The sequence below is a fragment of the Callorhinus ursinus genome, unplaced genomic scaffold (genome assembly GCF_003265705.2).
Source record: "Callorhinus ursinus isolate GAN/ISIS: 27379988/994484 unplaced genomic scaffold, GSC_fseal_2.0 scaffold25, whole genome shotgun sequence".
Classification (NCBI taxonomy): Eukaryota; Metazoa; Chordata; class Mammalia; order Carnivora; family Otariidae; genus Callorhinus; species Callorhinus ursinus.
In genome coordinates, this window is record NW_027397087.1 from 7,140,209 (window position 1) to 7,159,756 (window position 19,548).

Consider the following 19,548-nt stretch of genomic DNA (forward strand, 5'->3'; position numbering starts at 1 on the left):
ACTGAGCCACCCAGGTGCCCACAATTGTTACATTTTTAAGCTGTAAGCATATTATGTTTGTAAAAAGTCTTTGACCTACTAGAGATACATACTTAAGTATTTATAGAAAAAAATGATGTTTGAGATTCTTTGAGATTCACTCCTACAGAGGTGGGGTGGAGGGTGAGAAATGAAATAAGACTGGCAAGATACCTATTACTGTTGAAGCTGGGTAATGAGTACAGGAGGGTTTATTTATTTTTATTTATTTATTTGTTTGTTTATTTTTTAAGTAGGCTCCATACCCAGTGTGGGGCTTGAACTCACCAACTCTGAGATCCAGAGTCAGATGCTCTACTGACTGAGCCACCCAGGCACCCCAAGTATAGGAGGGTTTATTATAATATTTCTTCTACTTTGACATATGTTTCAAATTTTCTATAACTAGAGTTTTTAAGTAAAAGACCAACGGAGAAGTTGAAAGATTTTAAAGATTGGAGTGAGATCCTATTTGTGATTTAATAACATTACTCTGGCTGCAGTAGGAAAAATGGCTTCAAATGGATCAAGGATGAAGACAGTGACTGTTTTTTGAGCTGTTAAGGTCATCCAGGGAAGAGATGATTGTGGTGTGAAGTAAGTTAGTGGTAATGGGATGGAGTGAAGGGGATAGATTGAAGAAATGGACTACCTGAATGTGAAAGTTGACAGAAAAGGAATCCAGAACACCACATCGTTGGCTTGGGTCAATGTGGGCAGAGTGGCACCATTTACCTAGATAAAGATTGCTGGAAAAACAACAGCTCCCAGTAGAAGGAAGGAGAAGACAGTTTGAAGAGGCTTTGGGTCGAACTAGTGTGTTTGTGTTATCATATTATCTGGGCCAGATATCTCTGTTATCTGGGCCAGCAATGAGTGAATAGATGACAGCAAGATACTTAAGTTATCATTATTTAGCAAACAGTATAGGGGTAGGAGAGGTAGATAAAGGAAATGGCACTTGGAAAAATATGCTTGGAGGGGCGCCTGGGTGGCTCAGTCGTTAAGCGTCTGCCTTCAGCTCAGGTCATGACCCCAGTCCTGGGATGGAGCCCCAAATCAGGCTCCCTGCTCGGTGGGAAGGCTGCTTCTCCTTCCCCCACTCCCCCTACTTGTGTTCCCTCTCTCATTGTGTCTCTGTCAAATAAATAAATAAAATCTTTTAAAAAAAAGAAAAATATGCTTGGAGGGTGCCTGGGCAGCTCAGTCCATTAAGCGTCTGCCTACAGCTCAGGTCATGATCCCAGAGTCCTGGGATTAAGTCTTGCATTGGGCTCTCTGCTCAGATCTCTGCCCCCTGCTTATGCTCTCTGTCTGTCTCACTCTCAAGCAAATAAAATTTTAAAAAAAGAAAAGAAAAAAATATGCTTGGAGGCAGGATTATAACAAAGACATAATTCCACATTAAGTAAACTGGGCATGGAACAACATAATTCTCTTCATGGAACTGTAGTGTTACAGGATTTTTTGTCTTTCATTGCCTGTGGGTCTTGGTCACAATGCTTTGAAGAATGAAGAGGGAGACCAGATGAAAAGTGGTGGGTAGCCAAGCAAAGTTTATTGAGGGACAGTAAAATTTATTGAGCAATAGCACAAAGCTTCCCAACAGGGAAGGGACCAGAGAGGGTCACCGATTTGGCGTTTAGATCTAGGGGTTTTTCTGGGATTGTTGGCAGGATGTTTTAATCTGATTAATCCTCCCTGCATCTGTCACCCAATCAGGTTTTTGTCATCTACCTATCACTTGGGAAAGGGTGGAGGGCTCCTTCCAGGGTGGTGTAAAATCCTTTTAAGGGTGGTTTCCTCTTAGGGCGGGGTCCTTATCTCTGCCTGCCTTTCTTCCAACTCTCCTTCATTAGTAGTTCATAAAGATGGCTGAAGGAAAGACATCTTTCAGTTGCACTTTTGTTTTTTTTTAATATTTTGTCTGTCAGAGCACAAGCAGGAGATAGCAGGCAGAGAGAGAAGCAGGCTCCCTGCTGAGCAAGGAGCCTGATGGAGAGCTCCCTCTCAGGACCCTGGTATCGTGCATGACCTGAGCCACCCAGGCATCCCGATATTTTAAAGTTGAAATTGCAAGGTGATAATGAAGATTCTTAAAGATGGGAATGTAAGGACAAAGGGCAGGTGAATCCATCCTTAAAGGGATGAGTTTGGGGGCACAAAGCTGAGAGGACGCTGAGTAAAGGTCACGATCTTTACTCCTAGTAGTCTTGCGGGAAGGTTTAAGGTTAGAACCTAAGTGAGTTGAAAACCCACCAAAGTCTGCCCTTTTGAGTTTCCTCTCACTATCTGTGATGGAGTAAAGAAGTTCCAGGCATTTCGTGAAAACATCCGGCGTTATCATTCCATTTTGACTGATTTATTTTCCCACGTTCCTGCACGTTTCTTTGCTCTAGTTCTCCCGCAATAAATAAGCAAGGCCATCTCCTGGCCTCTTTCCCTTGCTTCCGCGAGCTGGTCCTCCCGCCGCTGAAGCCAATTCTGGGCGCTCCGCCCAGCCCCCGGGCCCGCCCCCCGCGCGGAGCCCCGCCCTGGCGCGTAGCCCCCACCCACGGACCTGCCCCCGGCGCTGAGCCCCAACCACCCGCCTGTCTGGAGAGCGGAGCCCAGCCCCGGGGCCCGCCGGGTGCCCATCACCGCCCCCACAAGGCCGCCCGGCCTGGGCCACCGCGTCGCCATGGCTGGGGGCCGTGGTGCCCCCGGGCGCGGTCGGGACGAGCCGCCGGAGAGCTACCCGCAGCGGCAGGAGCATGAGCTGCAGGCTCTGGAGGCCATCTACGGCGCCGACTTCCAGGACCTGCGACCGGACGCGTGCAAATCGGTAGGAATGTGGCTGGTCCGGGCGGTGCTGGGGTGTTGCGGCCCAGTCTTTCCTCTGCGCGACTTCCCCCAGCCAGGCCCGGCCCGGCCTCGCCGACACCGAGCCACCGGCCCTTTTTACGATTCTTCAGTCCTTTAGTCCCTCCCGATTCCACCCACGCTTACTTTTTGTCCTTGCACCCGCTCGGCGGGGTCTTCAGAACCCCCACCTCGGCCGAATTCTCTCCCAGCCTCTTCTCCGGGTTGGCTCCTCTGCCCTACTTAACACTTCTCATTTCCACTCTAGGCCTAACATCCCCGCCTCCTTCAGTCTTGCCCTTTCCCCCCGGGCTGAAAGCCCTGGAGTTTGATACAACAGGGCATCATAGAGGTCCGTTGCAACTTTTTTCCGGGGACCCTGGGGGGGCCTTTCCACACCCTTCCCTTTCCCCCCCCCCCCCCCTCCCCGCATCACTATTCCCTTCAAGTCTCACCCTCCCTTGTGTTCAGAACTATAAACCCTGTAAACCCCACTGTACTCCTCAGGCGTCCTCACTGTTTTCGGGCCTGGAGCAACTTCCTTGAAGGCACTTAGAGAGTATAGAATACATTCATCTTAGTCGTAATGGAGGAGTGCGCTGAGTTTAGACCTTTGAAATGGCATTTGGTTTAAAATATTATTTTCCCTTTTGTCTGGGAGTAAAGGCTCATTATAAGCAGCTGACACTGATGGTTTCTCCCCGATCCTTGAGGAATTGTCTCTGAATATCATTTAAAAGGTAGTCTCTTCCTTCCCTGTCATTCCTGCATTTCACAGCATCTGCCTGTATCCGGGATTTCCTTAACAGATAGGATTTTCTGCAGCTGTCAGAGCAAAAACATTCTTCCTTTCACTCAAAGTGCTTCTTCCTTCATTAAATATTTATTGTTCTAGGCATCCGGAACACAGTCCAGGGCAAAACACATCAAACCTCTTGCCCTCGGGAAACTTGCTTTTCTGGTGCTTAATTTCAAAAAGTTTTTTTCTTTTTTTAAACCTGAAGTAGTAAAAATGTAAATATTCCTCTTATACATCCTTATATTAAAAATAATATAACTTTTTGGTGATAAACATAGAACCAGTAAGTAGGCCCATTAAGCAGCCAAAATGGGAGTCACAAAGTGTACCTACCCATGACTAAGGCAAAGTCTGTAAGACCTCCTTCAGAGCCACTCTTTTGAAAAAAAAAATATTTATTTATTTATTTATTTATTTGACAGAGAGAGAGTATAAGCAGGGGAGTGTCAGTCAGGGGGAGGGAGAAGCAGGCTCCTCGCTAAGCAGAGAGCCCAAATTGAGGCTCCATCCCAGAACCCCAGGATCATGACCTGAGCCGAAGGCAGACACTTAACCAACTGAGCCACCCAGGCGCCCCCAGAGCCACTTTTATTTGCTTTATACATGCTTAGCTATCTAGTTCTAAGGCTACGAAAAGACAGGAAAAAAGAGCTGCTGTCCGTAGGGGTATCAGTAATCCCAGAATTTACAGTGGGTGACCTTTCTAACACAGGTAGAAGATTAACAAAAGCAAACAACTGTAAATGGCAGGCAGAAGAATTCAAATAGCTGTCTGTGGTCCATAGCACAGGATGAATAGCCTGAACACTTTCATAGGCCTCATAGGCAAGTAACTGCTGGCCATTAACAATGAATCAGAGTGCGGTCATTCAGCAAGTACTTATTATCACCCGTGTGCCCGTCTTCCGGGAAAGAGTAGGTGGGTCCACAGTCCTTTATCCAAAACCCTAGAGACCTGTCTGGTTTCAAAATTCAGAGGTGTTTGTGTTCAAGTTCATGTGTACACATTCCATAGCTTACCTAACACCTCAGGGGGGTGGTGGTGGGGGGCAGCATCCAAAATTAAACACAATGAAACCTGAATGTTCAAATATTCACATTACTGGGATAAATAAAGGCTATTAGTAGCCTCTTGTCAGGTCAGGCCAAATTTGCTGCCAGTAAATTCAAGTCAGAATTTATTGGCCTGAATAAACTTCAGGGTTCTTTGACTTCTTTTAGGGGATGTGTTAGAATGTAGGTGTCAGAGGTTTCAGTTTACTAGCATTTGTAATATCATTTATAGATAACTAAACGTTTTGGGAATGAATGCTAATAATTAGTTTACATACTAAAGTTTGGACACTACTAGGTTAAAATACAATTTACTCTAGAGTTATACGTGTAGCACTAGTTATCTTGGCTTATCTTCCATGTCAGCAAAGGTCTCTTAATTTATAATTTGATACCTGTTGCAAAGTTCTCTCCCAAAAGCTTGCTGCTTCTGTCTCTGGGCCCACCAGCAGTGTATGAGAGTCCTTGTTTTCCTACATTGTCCCCAGCATTGTAAACAGCAGGCTTTTTCATCTTTGCCAGTAAATGAATGAAACACTTTTTTCCCCCACTGTGTTGTCTGTTTTCTTTTTTCCTCCTGTTTTGTTTTGTTTTGTTTTGTTTTGTTTTTGGTAATATCTATGCCCAACATGGGCTCAAACTCACAACCCTGAGATGAAGAGTAGCATGCTCCACCAACTGAGCCAGCCAGGCATCCCATATATTACCTGTTTTGTTAGTCACTTGTCAGTTATTTTATGTTAAAAAATAATTAGCAGTATGGGTCATATGTTGGAAATGTTTTTCCCTATTTAGCCATGTGCATTTTGATACTTACGTAATTTATGTGATTAAAACTAACATAGTTAAAATGACCTATTTTTTTTTGTTTTATAGCCCCCCCTTTTTTTCCTAGAAAAGATTTCCCTACTCCATTGTCACTAAAAAATGAAGTCTTCATGGTTTTCTTTTAATTCTTTCATAACTTTGTTTTCAAACTTAAAAAAATTTTTTTAAAAGATTTTATTTACCCATTTGAGAGAGAGAGGGAACACAAGCAGGGGGAGTGGGAGAGGGAGAAGCAGGCTTCCCGCCGAGCAGGGAGCCTGATGCGGGACTTGATCGCAGGACCCCGGGATCATGACTTGAGCCAAAGGCAGAAGCTTAACCAACTGAGCCACCCAGGCACCCCTATAGCTTGTTCCATATGAACTTCAGAATCAACTTGCCTAGTTCAAAAACTTATGGTGACATTCTTAGTGGAATAACATTACATATATTTAATTTGGGGAGAATTCAGATTCTGAATATTTTCATGTTCATTTATTTTTTTATTGAAGTATAGTTGACACAATGTTACATTAGTTTCAGGCGTAGGACAGTGATTCTACACTTCTCTGCATTATGCCATGCTCACCACAAGTGTAGCTATTCTCTCTTACTATTGTTACCATATAACCTATTAGAATACCATTGACTCTATTCCCTATGCTGTACTTTTTTTTTTTTTTTTTTAAGTGGGCTCCATGCTAGGCATGGAGCCCAAACCGGGGCTTGAACTCATAACCCTGAGATCAAGGCCTGAGCTGAGATCAAGAGTCAGATGCTTAACGGACGAAACCACCCAGCCACCTGCCTATACTGTACTTTTGATCCTCTTTTATTCCTGTATTCCTTCCATACCTGGAAGCCTGGATTTCCTACGTCCTTTCACTCAGTCTGTCCGTTCCCCCACTTCCATCCCCTCTGCCAGCTATCAGTTTGTTTTCTGTATTTGTGAGTCTGTTTCTGCTTTTTGTTTGTTTATTGTTTTTTGTTTTTTTTTTAGATTCCACATATAAGTGAAATCATAGGGTTTTTGTCTTTCTCTATCAGACTTATTTCACTTAGCATAATACCCTCTATGTCATCCGTATTGTCACGAATGGCAAGATCTCATTCTTTTTTTTTTTAAAGATTTTATTTATTTATTTGACAGAGAGAGACACAGCGAGAGAGGGAACACAAGCAGGGGTGTGGGAGAGGGAGAAGCAGGCTTCCCGCAGAGCAGGGAGCCCGATGCCGGGCTCGATCCCAGGACCCTGGGATCGTGACCTGAGCCAAAGGCAGATGCTTAACGATGGAGCCACCCAGGTGCCCCGATCTCATTCTTTTTTTATGGCTGAGTAATATTCCATTTGTGTGTGTGTGTGATCACTTCTTTTTTATCCATTCATCTATGGATGGACACTTGGGCTGCTTGCATATCTTGGCTACTGTAAATAATGCTGCAGTAAACATAGAGGTGTGTATATCTTTTCAAATTAGTGTTTTCATTTTCTTTGGGCAAATACCTAGTGGTGAAATTACTAGATCATATGGTATTTCTTTTTTAAATTTTTTGAGTAACCTCAAAAAATACTGTTTACTGCAGTGACTGTACAAGTTTACATTTCCACCAACAATGCACAGGGTTTCCTTTTCTCCACATCCTTGCCAATAGTTGTTTCCTCTTACAATTTTTATTTTAGCCATTCTCACAGGTGTAGGGTGATATCTTATGGTTTTGATTTGCATTTCCCTGATGATTAGTGACGTTGAGCACCTTTTCATGTGTCTGTTGGCCATTTTTCTTTTTTTTTAAGTAGGCTTCACGCCTAGCATGGAGCCCAACATGGGGCTTGAACTCATAACCCTGAGATCAAGACCTGAGCTGAGATCAAGAGTTGGATGCTTAACCAGCTGAGCCACCCAGGCACCTCATCCATTTATTTATTTATTTATTAAAAAAATTTTTAAAAGATTTTATTTATTTATTGGACAGACAAGAGATAGTGAAAGAGGGAACACAGGCAGGGGGAGTGGGAGAGGGAGAAGCAGGCTTCTGGCCGAGCAGGGAGCCCGATGTGGGGCTGGATCCCAGGACCCTGGGATCATGACCTGAGCCGAAGGCAGACGCTTAACATCTGAGCCACCCAGGTGCCCCAGCCTCATCCATTTATAAGTCTTTGGGAAAATGTTCAGGTCCTCTGCCCATTTTTAATTGGATTATTTGTGGGTTTTTGGTGTTGAGTTGTATAAGTTCTTTATATACAGATATTAATCCCTATTGGATATATCACTTGCAAATATCTTCTCCCAGTCAGTAGATTGTCTTTTTGTTTGTTTCATTTTTCACTGTGCAAAAAAATTTTTTTTAAGATTTTATTATTTTTTAAAAATATTTTATTTATTTATTTATTTATTTGAGAGAGAGAATGAGATAGAGAAGGTACATGAGATGGGGGAGGGTCAGAGGGAGAAGCAGACTCCCCGCCGAGCAGGGAGCCCGATGTGGGACTCGATCCCGGGACTCCAGGATCATGACCTGAGCCGAGGGCAGTCGCTTAACCACCTGAGCCACCCAGGCATCCTAAGATTTTATTTTTTAAAGTGATCTCTAAACCCAACTTGAACTCACAACCCCAAGATCAAGAGTTCCATGCTCCACCAACCGAGCCAGCCAGGTGCCCCTGTGCAAAAGCTTTTTATTTTGATATAATTCCAATAGTTTATTTTTGCGTTTGTTTCCATTGCCTGAAGACACATATCTAGAAAAATGTTGCTAAGAACCTCTCACATTTAGGTCTTTAATCTGTTTTCACATATGTTTAAAATGGAGCTATTATTTAAATAATATGGGGGAAATCAGTGATTAAAGCATTTAACATAAAATCAGAAAGACAAATACTGTATAATCTCTCTTATATGTGGAATCTAAAAATATAAGCCAGGCTCATAGATGGCAGAGAACAGATTGGTGTTTGCTTGGAGGGCGGAGGGGAGGATGGGAGAACTGTTTTTTGTTTTTAGGTTTTTTTAGGTTTAAATAAATCAAATTTAAAAAACAAACTATAGAAGAATGTTACCTAATTTCCTTTTTCTGAGCTTTTACTATCATCATTTTTATTTTTGACTTCTTTGCAGACTTAAAACCAGAAACTTGCCCAGATTATCTTGCTTGCACATGTTACTTTATTTCTGGATTTGTTCTTTTCTCACACAGACTAGTTTCTTTCCACTTCACAGAATATGAGATCTAAAGCGTGTGAGAAAGAGGCCACATTGAGCCAAGTCTGGCCATCAGAATTTTATGTGAATCGCGGAGTCCTAGGTAACAGTTCTCGGCCAAACACCTGAAAGTGCTTTGAATCGTGTAACTTTTTTATATATAATTGTAGTAAATAACACATTGCATAGAATTTATCGTCTTAACCATTCCTCAGAGTACAGTTCAGTAGAGTTAAGCGTATTTATGTTACTGTGCAACAGAAAATTGTTAGTAGTTTTAATTAATTTCCCAAACCTTCTCATCTGCTGCTTATCTTGTAATCCAGTGAATTTTTTTTAAAGATTTATTTATTTATTTGAGAGAGAGAGAGAGAGAGAACAAGCACAAAGAGGGAGAGGGAGAAGCAGACTCCCCGCTGAGCAGGGAGCCCGATGCGGGACTCGATCCCAGGACCCTGGGACCACGATCTGAGCTGAAGGCAGCCACTTAACCGACTGAGCCACCCAGGCGCCCCCTGCAATCCAGTGAAATTTAATCATGGGCTGCCATTAACCCTCATGCTTCAGCCTTGCAACCAAAAGGTTTGCTGCAGTGTGGTATCACTAACAAAATTCTCAATTTTTTTTTTAAAGATTTTATTTATTTATTTGAGAGAGAGAGAGAATGAGAGATAGAGAGCATGAGACGGAAGAGGGTCAGAGGGAGAAGCAGACTCCCTGCAGGGCAGGGAGCCCGATGCAGGACTCGATCCCGGGACTCCAGGATCATGACCCAAGCCGAAGGCAGTCGCCCAACCAACTGAGCCACCCAGGCGCCCAAAATTCTCAATTTTTAATAGTCTTATTTTTCACTCCAGTACTTTTAACAGAAACAGACACATTCTTAAACCAATTTATTTTGTTGGGCCTGAGTGTTAGGAAGTGTCCAGAGAAAAGCAGGTTCAGACTGGACAGCAGGCATGTCTCCCAGCACTGGCCGAGGTCTCCTCTGTGAGGCATGCACTGTGCTGGGAAGACACCCTTGAGGTCAGTGTTCCAATCCTTTGGGGTATTTTAAGATCCTTGGGTTTTGTTTCTTGAAGATTCAGCTCGTTTGTTTCGATGAGTCCAAATGAGCATTACCTCTCTTACTTTTTAGAATTGAGTTTACATTGGGACGCCTGGATGGCTCAGTCGTTAAGCATCTGCCTTCAGCTCAGGTCATGATCCTGGGGTCCTGGGATCGAGTCCCGCTTTGGGCTCTGTGCTCAGCGAGAAGCCTGCTTCTCCCTCTCCCTCTGCCATTACCCCTGCTGATGTTCCCTCTCTTGCTGTGTCTCTCTGTCAAATTAAATAAAATCTTAAAAAAAATAGAATTGAGTTTACATCACTTTTTCCCCTTTTTAGACATCTGAGGAGTGGTTTGGTTATTTGATCACAGTCCAGGAGTGTGTATCTGGCTTCATGATCCTAAGAAGAGCACATACGAGTCACATCTTACTGTAGTAATCTATGATACTCCCTTCCCCCGTGATTCCCTGTCTTGGTTCTCAAATTCCTCATATCAGTGAGGTCATATGATAATTGTCTTTCTCTGATTGACTTACTTAGCATAATATCCTCTAGTTCCATCCACGTTGTTGCAAATGGCAAGATTTCTTTTTTTTTTTTTTTTTAAGATTTGCTTATTTATTTATTTGACAGAGACACAGCGAGAGAGGGAACCCAAGCAGGGGGAGTGGGAGAGGGAGAAGCAGGCTCTCCGCGGAGCAGGGAGCCCGATGCGGGGCTCGATCCCCGGACCCTGGGACTGTGACCTGAGCCGAAGGCAGACACTTAACAACTGAGCCACCCAGGTGCCCCGAGATTTCATTTTTTTTGATGGCTGCATAATAATCCATTGTGTTTGTGTGTGTTTACACACACACACACACACCACTTGTGCTTTATCCATTCGTCTGTCGATGGACATCTAGGCTCTTTCCATAGTTTGGCTATTGTGGACATTGCTGCTATAAACATTGGGGTAACAAATTGTTTTTTTAATGTATATTTTGTAGTATGTACATTTTGTATCTGATATATTCTGCATTGTGTTTTCCTCTCCTTTACTGCTCTCAAATTTTTTTTGGGTTATCCCTTACTTTGTAAATACTTGCCTGTAGATATTCCAGGAATTCATTATTTCCTTATGTAGAGTAAGTAAAAAATTTTATCGACACTGTTCTCATGACCGTTTATCTTCTGAACACTTGAAGGAGGCCCTACCCTTTCCAACTCCCCAGCACATCTTGGTTGTGACCATCGTTTTTAATCAAGTCCTGTTTAGCTCCAGGACTCCTTGAATGCCCTAATAATGAGCTCATGCGTGGTATCCTAAACATGGCTTGCATAAAAGCCTCTTCACATGTTGAAGCCCCTCAGTTTGCTCAAGGAAAGCTTGGCAAATACTCTGCTCTTACCTCCAAAGTCATTGTTTCCTGACTGACCTCTTTTTTTTTTTTTCTTTCTTTTTTTCCCTCAGTGTGCCTGTATTGGTTAGTGTCAAGTTTGGCTACATATTATAGAAAACTTAACAAAGTTCGTTTTTCTGCATGCAGAAGTTTTGGGTCTAGGGCTTTTTCTGATTTGTTGTTCCACCATCCTTAATGTGCCCTTCATGGTCCAAAATGGCTGTCTGAATGCCAGCCATCATATCTGCGTTCCAGTTAGCAGGAAGGAGAAAGGGATGAAGTTGCATGTGTTAGTTCTTTCATCTTTTTTTTTTTTAAGATTTTATTTATTTATGTATTTGAGAGAGAGAGAGCACGAGCAAGCAGGGGGAAGGAGAGGGACAAGCACCCCACGCTGAGCACGAGCCTGACTCAGAGCTTGATCCCAGGACCCTGAGATCTTGACCTGAGCTAAAGGTGTCAGATACTCAACTGACTGAGCCACCTACGTGCCCATAGTTCATCTCAATAACCAGAAATTAACCCAATGGCCACAGTTAGCTGCAAAGGAACTGTATACAGCTAAAAAATCAGGGGTTCTGTTGCTAAGAAATAAGGGGAGAATGGATATTGGGGGAACAATTAATAGTCTGAGAAATACCCTGAAGTTTATGCCCTGTGGAGAAGAATATCATTCTGGTCCAGTTAAATTGTTAGCCAGAGGGACGCCTGGGTGGCTCAGTCGTTAGGCGTCTGCCTTTGGCTCAGGTCATGATCCCAGGATCCTGGGATTTTGCCCTGCATCAGGCTCCCTGCTCGATGGGAAGCCTGCTTCTCCCTCTCCACTCCCCCTGCTTGTGTTCCCTCTCTTGCTGTGTCTCTCTCTGTCAAATAAATAAATAAAATCTTAAAAAAAATAGCCAGAGAAAAAGCCTTGAAAGTAGCAGACACCCCGTTCCTCAGTGTGCCGTTCTTTGAGTTAGTTCCACGTGGTACTCAGATCCAGGCAAGCTGTTGGGTTTTTGTCCAATAGTATGTCATCCCTCAGTGGCCTTGGGTCTGTTCCTTCATCCAAGCCACCACCACTGGGCTCATGCACCTCTTAAAGCTGAAACCTTCGGGCGCCTGGGTGGCTCAGTTGGTTAAGCGACTGCCTTCGGCTCAGGTCATGATCCTGGAGTCCCTGGATCGAGTCCCACATCGGGCTCTCTGCTCAGCAGGGAGTCTGCTTCTCCCTCTGACCCTCCCCCCATCTCATGTGCTTTCTCTCTCATTCTCTCTGTCTCTCAAATAAATAAATAAAATCTTTAAAAAAAAAAAAAAAAAGCTGAAACCTTCAACACATCCAGGAATCTCTTTACTTTGCTTCAAAACTCCTTCCTCTTTTTTAGAAGTTTGTTTTGGCATTACCTGGGCTCATTACTGTTACCACTTCTGCCCTGCTAGTGTTGCTGTATTGTGGAAATAACTGGAACACTAGATGTGCATGGTGTGACATGGCTGTTCCAGCCCAGGAGTGTTTGCAGGGTGCTTACTACTTCTTTAGGCCCCAGTGTTCCTATGTAAGGATGGTAGCCCTAGTGGCCTGAGGCTTGCCAGCAGTCCGGAACTGGATCCGTTGTGCTTCATTAGGCATTCCCTTGAGTAAGAATATCTTCAAAATGTGTACTCCCCCAGCAGGCCTCTTTTTTTGCTGAAGCTTGCTTCCTATTCCCTGGCCTCTGGGCATACAGTGACGTGCTCTCTGTACCGTTTCCCTTTTTTCTTTCTTTCTTTTTTTTTTTTTTACTTTTTTTTCACTTTTTTTTTTCTTTTTTTTTATAGATTTTATTTTTTTTATTTTTTTTTTAAGATTTTATTTATTTGTTTGACAGAGAAAGAGAGCAGGGAGAGTGTCAAGCAGAGGCAGAGGGAGAAGCAGACCCCCTGCTGAGCAGGGAGCCCGATGCGGGACTCGATCCCAGGACTCCAGGATCATGACCTGAGCCGAAGGCAGTCGCTTAACCAACTGAGCCACCCAGGCGCCCTCACATTTATTTTTTTCACAACGCTCTTCACTTCCTACATAAAGACAAAACAGAATGTTAAACCAGATTCCCTGTTTTGCCTCTGCAGGGATAACTCACTTTATGTGGTGTATGTTGTCTATATGTTACAAGTTCATTTCCATCCTGGGCCCAGGAAAGACCTATCCTTTGGTTTATATTTGCAGTTTCTACTTATAAGGCTTGTTGATAATTTTATCTATTTATTATTTTTATTTTTTTAATTTTAATTTTTTAAATTTATTTATTAGAGAGAGAGCACGAGAGGGAGGAGAGTCAGAGGGAGAAGCAGGACTCCCCACTGAGCAGGGAGCCTGATGCAGGGCTAGATCCCAGGACCCTGAGATCATGACCTGAGCCAAAACCAAGAGTTGGTCCCTCAACCAACTGAGCCACCCAGGCACCCCCTCATTGGTTGTTCTGAAATAAATTTTTCATTGGTCAACAACCAAGTGAGAAAATGAAAGGCAGAACAATGTGTAAGTGAAGATGTATTAGTATAAGATAAATTGACCCTTCTTAAGATATGACTGAGCTCTATTTTTGTACTTCCTTCTACTCCTGATACTAAAGTATTATTTTCTAAAGTGGTATAATATATACAATAAAGAAGGAGCAAAAATGCATTTTCTTTTTCTTTTTTTTTCTTTTTAAGATTTTGTTTATTTTAGAGAGAGAGCACAAGTGGGCAGAGGGGGTGAGGGAGAGGGAGTAACAGACTCCTCGCTGACATGGGGCTTGATCCCAGGACCCTCGGATCATGACCTGAGCCCAAGGCAGATGCTTAACTGACTGAGCCACCCAGGCGCCCCTTTTTTTTCTTTTAAGTAAGCTCCACACCCAGTGTAGGGCTTGAACTCACGATCCTGAGATCGAGTCACATGGTTTACTGACTGAGCCAGCCAGGCACCCCCAAAAAGTATTTTCTTGATAAAATTACTAGTTGGTGATCATAATATCTCTCCGAAATTTGTGGCCTGTGAGATGAGAAAGCCTGTAAAGGTTTGATCTGGTGGAGAAAGCACTGGTAAAATTTTGAGTCTAACTAGCCTTTCTCTCAGTGTTTACGTTTGTAAATGGACATATATAACCTCCTACAGATCTGCATTCTTGTTAGAGAATGAGTAACAGTAACGCGGCAAAGATGAATTGGTAGAATGTACTTCAAAATAATCTCAGGTCGTGGTCGGGAGTAGAGGCAACATATAGATACACAATATTGGCCATAAACGGGTAATTGTTGAAACTGTATGGTGGGCACATGGAGTTCATTATATCATTATTAGCTTTTGTTTGAAAATCTCCATAATAAAAAGTTCTTCCGAAAGAGAGGCTGTTTAAGGAGCCTGGTCAAGGCAATAGTCTTTGCTTTTCTTCCTATAGCAGCTACCTGTTTAACTGCTCTTCTCTAAATGCTTCCCGTGCAAAATTCTGTCTTGGATCCAACTCAGAGCACGGCTGGCCTGCCCTGTTTGGAGGGGGACAGGAGACCTGGAGCCCTGTTAATTCATTCTCACGCTCAAACCTTTGAGGTTCCTCTGAGGAAACCCACCAGTCTCTGCCTGCTTTTCTTTTTTTAAGATTTTATTTATTTATTTGAGAGAGAGAGAATGAGAGAGAGCGCATGAGAGGGGGGAGGGTCAGAGGGAGAAGCAGACTCCCTGCTGAGCAGGGAGCCCGATGCGGGACTCGATCCCGGGACTCCAGGATCATGACCTGAGCCGAAGGCAGTCGCTTAACCTACTGAGCCACCCAGGCGCCCTGCCTGCTTTTTCTTCTTGCGTCCTCTGTCCTTCTAGAGAAGGGCCCCTCCTCCTGTCTCTCTTGTGCTCATCACTGTCTGCCCTCCCACCGATCCTAGTTTTGTCTCGTTCCTACTCTTCCATAAAATTCCCATCAACATCCTCACATGCTTTAGTGTCTCCCATCTTTAAGACTGAACAAGAGATTTTCCCCTTGATTTCGCATCCTCCTCCATCTGTGGCCCCATCCTCTGTGCCCTTAACGCCCAAATCTCCTTGAAGGCCTCGTGCAGCTGTGCCGAGTGGTCCCCCTCAGCTAGCGTTCACTCCTCGGCACACCGGGGTCTGCGTTCGGTGCCCACAGAGCCCGCTCTTGGCAAGGGCACCTGCAGCCCCGCGTTACCCAGCACTGGATGCTCTCTGCCCTCACCCTACTCAGCCTCAGACGCATCTGTGAGAAGACACTTCCCTTCCCTCCCTGAGGCCCAGGCTCTTTGTCTGCTTTATCTCAAGTACACGTTTCTCCTGCTTTACTTGGTGTCCCCCCTCCCTCCCATGTTCCAGACACACTGGCCTCCCTTGGGCTTTTTGGGATATATCAACCTCATGTTCACTTTGAACCTCTTTATGTGCTCTTCCCTCCTCTGGAATGCTCGGTCTCTGGCTTGTCTCAGCTTCCGTGCAGTGTACTCAGGTCTTCCTGATGACCATGCCCAAGTATGTTCCCTCACGCCCACTGCGGGTCATTCTCTAAGTAGAGTGTAGGGAGACTAGACAGGACTTTTATCCCCGTAGGGTCTCTGGCTAGGTCTGAGAATTAAATTGACATGAGACAGACTGACAGGAGAATAACATACAGATATTTACACGCACGGGGGAAACTCCATGGGCACATGAAGACCCAGTGACGCGGCCAGGCCTAAGCGCTTACAGGGTAGGCTGAACAAAGAGAGGCAGTTGTGGAAAAGTAATGAACATATGGGGAGACTGAAGAAAGGTGAGAGTTATTTTGCCACGTTCTGTTTGTACAGAATTCTCTCGGCCTCGATGTTCTCTGATAATGAGGAGTCCCGGGATCGAGTTCCGCATCAGGATCTCTGATCACTGGGGGGTCTGCTTCTCCCTCTGGCCCTTCCCCCTCTCTTCTCTCTCTCTCAAATAAATAAATAAAATCTTTATTTTATTTTATTTTTAAAGATTTTACTTATTTGACAGAGAAAGAGAGCATGAGCAGGGGGAAGGAGCAAGGGGAGAGAGAGAAGCAGGCTCCCCACTCAGCAGGGAGCCTGACTCAGGACTCGATCCCAGGACCCCTGGATCACGACCTGAGCCGAAGGCAGATGCTTAACCAACTGAGCCACCCAGGCTTCCTAGAATATTTCTTTCTTTCCAGTGTAGGAGGGCATCTTTCACATGGGCGTCTTATCTCCTGTTTTCAGGAAGGAAAGAGGAGGTCAGAGGGCCCTTCTTGCACCTTCTGTTTTCAAGTACCCTTAGCTCAAAATAATCCTTAAACCAAAGTGGCATATTATGGAGTGGCTGATTCCATCACTCACGTCTTCTCTTCAGTAGGACTTTCTGAACTTGAACTTACGTGTTAATTGTTTTCCCCCGCCAGACTGGAAGTCAGCTGGAACCACGTCTGTTTTCTCACTTTGTGCTCACAGTGCCTGACAGCGTCCACACCCATCACTGTGGGTGATGAGGTGAGATGGCTGACTGAGCACATGGAAAACCTCATGGGTCACGGGACGTTTCACCACGTTCACAGATCTGTGCTTTCCTGAACCCTGACCCTGCAACTTTGAGCAAGCATTAGGATAAAGCCATATGAAAACTGAGCTTCCACATTGTTGATGAGAATTTTGTTTATCGTGTAATTCAGGGTACTGTAGGTTGTAAATACCTGTTAGAATTTAGTGTTGCTATGTACTTTGTTGCCCCCCCCCCAATTTTTTGTGCTTTTCCTTTTCTGTGAAATAGTGTCACATTTCCCTTTTTGCCCTGGCCACCTGGATGTTCCAAGACAAAGTCAAGGCTCAGTCACAGCAGCTCAGGATTGGCACTAATGAGGGAGTGGCTGATAAAAGACACAGGTTTGGGAGCCATAGTTGGATCTGAAATCCAACCTTGTCGTCGTGTGTCTGTGGGCAAAAAACTGAAACTTTCTGAGCCTGAGCTGCTTTATCTGTAAAACAGTAGCCGTGCCCACATACAGAGTTGGTTAAGTGCCTGGACCATGAGACTAAATATTTCTTCCCTCAGCCTCCCTTCTCTTAACGATATACGGATAATATAAAGTGCCTCAAACCTTTTTGGAAAAAGCATATTTAATAAAGAACAATAAATGGAGTATTTGGTTTCTTTGGCAAAAAGCAGTTGGGTGAGAGCATACCCACGTTTAGAAGAGCCATCAGATTTCCATGTTAAGGCTTTCACTTGTCATTATCTCAGTATTCATGTTTCAACTGAAGTTTCCTCTGCTCAAGAGGCCCCTGACCCACCTGTCTGAAAATCGCCCTTACCGCTATCTTCCATTACTCTGCCTGATTTTCTTTGTAGCACTCATCACTGTGGCGAATACGTACTTGTCTTCTCATGTGTGTTGGCTAGTTGGGCCCATATCTGTCCAAATTGGCCCCTGTACCCATAGCCTACTCCTAGAATGGTACCCATGCATAACCACACGATTGGTACTCCATAACATGTGAATGAAGAGATGCTCCGTGGAACATTTTGCTTCACCTCTTAGATAACTTTGAAAAGGAAGATGCAATCTCTGGCACGGGTTTTGTTTTTAAATCATGCTTTAGGCAAAGATAACCGAATACCTGTATAAAAGTACAGTTGCACATAATATTTAGAAAGTAGAAGTTCGAGCTAAGATGCTCATTATCTTAATTGCTAATAATTGGCTCTCCAGGTGGGGAAAAAAAAAAGATTTTCTTTTTCTCTTTTAGGTCAGTGAGCCCCCTGAAATCAATTTAGTTCTGTACCCTCAGGGTCTGACTGGTGAAGAAGTATACGTGCAAGTGGATTTGAGGGTTAGATGCCCACCAACCTACCCAGATGTGTGAGTACATTTATAAATACCTTCCATGTGATACCACTTCTCTGTTTTGACAACATAGAAACAGACACATGAATGGTATTTTCTCCTTTCTGCCTCTATTCCCCTTAAAATTTCATTTCCTATCATGTATATCTCACTGAAACTACGTCCGCAGTAGACATTTCGTGAAACCTGTCTCATGTTAAGTCTGCTTATAGTTGTAGAATAGTCACTCCAGGTACTAATGTTTGCTCCATGATTAATTGTTTGCTTTCTCTAGTGTGTTCATTAAAAAAAATTTTTTTTTTCTTTTAAGATTTTATTTATTTGAGAGAGAGAAAGAGAGAGGAAGCACAAGCAGGGGAAGGAGCAGAGAGAGAAGCGGACTCCCTGCTGAGCGGGGAGCCAGATGCGGGGCTCCATCCCAGGACCCCGGGATCATGACCTGAGCCAAAGGCAGACACTTAACCAACTGAGCCACCCAGGCGCCCCTCTCGTGTGTTGATTTTTGTTTAATTCTTCATAAATTGGGAAGAGGAACAGTCTTAGGAGAAAAGGATAAAGTCAGGAGGACTAGTAGAGCCCTTGTATACTGAGTTTTGTTTTGTTTTAGGGGGTGGGGAGGGGCAGAGGGAGAGTGAAAGAGAATCCTCAAGCAGACTCCCTGCCCAGTGCAGAGCCGGACACGGGCCTCGATCTCACAACCCTGAGATCAAGACCTGAGTTGAGGTCAAGAGTTGGACGCTTAACCGACTGAGCCACCCAGGTGCCCTTGTACACTTAGTTTTAAAGTATAGTTGGCATTAGGACTTAGAATAGCTTTTTGGCCCTAATGGGAGTTTTACTTTGTAGAGGAAAAAGGAGATTTGACTCACACTGTTACAAGGGGCACTGCTGATGGGTCTCTGCTGTGTGGGGCTGGGCCGTGATGCATGGTGTATAACACCCTGGCTCCAGCCAGTGATGCTACGAGTGCTCTGCAGTCTATGAGACAACCATAAAACCCCCACATACATTCTTTTGTAAAGAGATTTTATTTATTTATTTAAGAGAGAGTGAGAGGGAGCATGAGCAGGGGGGCGGGGCAGAGGGAGAGGGAGAAGCAGGCTCCCCGCTAATGCGGGACTCGATCCCAGGACCCTGGAATCATGACCTGAGCCGAAGGCAGATGCTTAACCGACTGAGCCACCCAGGCGCCCCCTGCACGTGGACTGCCTCTGGATGAGAACCACTGACAGAGCAAAAGCACTGGCAGTCAGTAGCCAAGTATCATCTTTTCGAAATATGTGTGTATTCCGTGTAATCTTTCCTCAGACATTCCACTTCAAAAGGCAGATGGGCTTAGATGACATTTTGTGGTTTGTGCTTACTGTGCAGGGAATCAGGTGACAAATACAAGGAAGGAAGCAGAGCCTTACAGAGTGGGTGGGAAATGTATGGAATTTGTTATCCTAACAGCTGATGGAGAAGATGAAAGTACAGATAGATCAAGAGGAGTTTCTTGAATTTAATAACCCTCTTTTGTCTCTAACATCGTGCCTAGAGTAGGTAGAGTAGGTGTTTACCATGTGTTAGGTGA

General features: G+C 44.2%; 1 protein-coding gene across 6 annotated transcripts in view; it reads left to right on the forward strand.

Moving 5' to 3' along the window:
• The first annotated feature begins 2,596 nt into the window (after positions 1-2,596).
• The window catches only part of EIF2AK4 (eukaryotic translation initiation factor 2 alpha kinase 4), a 105,611-nt gene continuing 88,659 nt past the window's right edge, over positions 2,597-19,548 (forward strand). Inside the window, exons 1-3 of one of the 6 annotated variants that reach the window (XM_073876792.1) lie at positions 2,618-2,842; positions 16,536-16,623; positions 17,878-17,990. In XM_073876792.1, coding sequence (XP_073732893.1) covers positions 2,772-2,842; positions 16,536-16,623; positions 17,878-17,990 — 272 coding nt within the window. In that variant the 5' untranslated portion in view covers positions 2,618-2,771. Of the gene's footprint in view, positions 2,843-16,535; positions 16,624-17,877; positions 17,991-19,548 lie in introns of those variants that run through there. The other 5 variants (XM_025883823.2, XM_073876795.1, XM_073876796.1 and 2 more) reach the window with 5 other exon arrangements.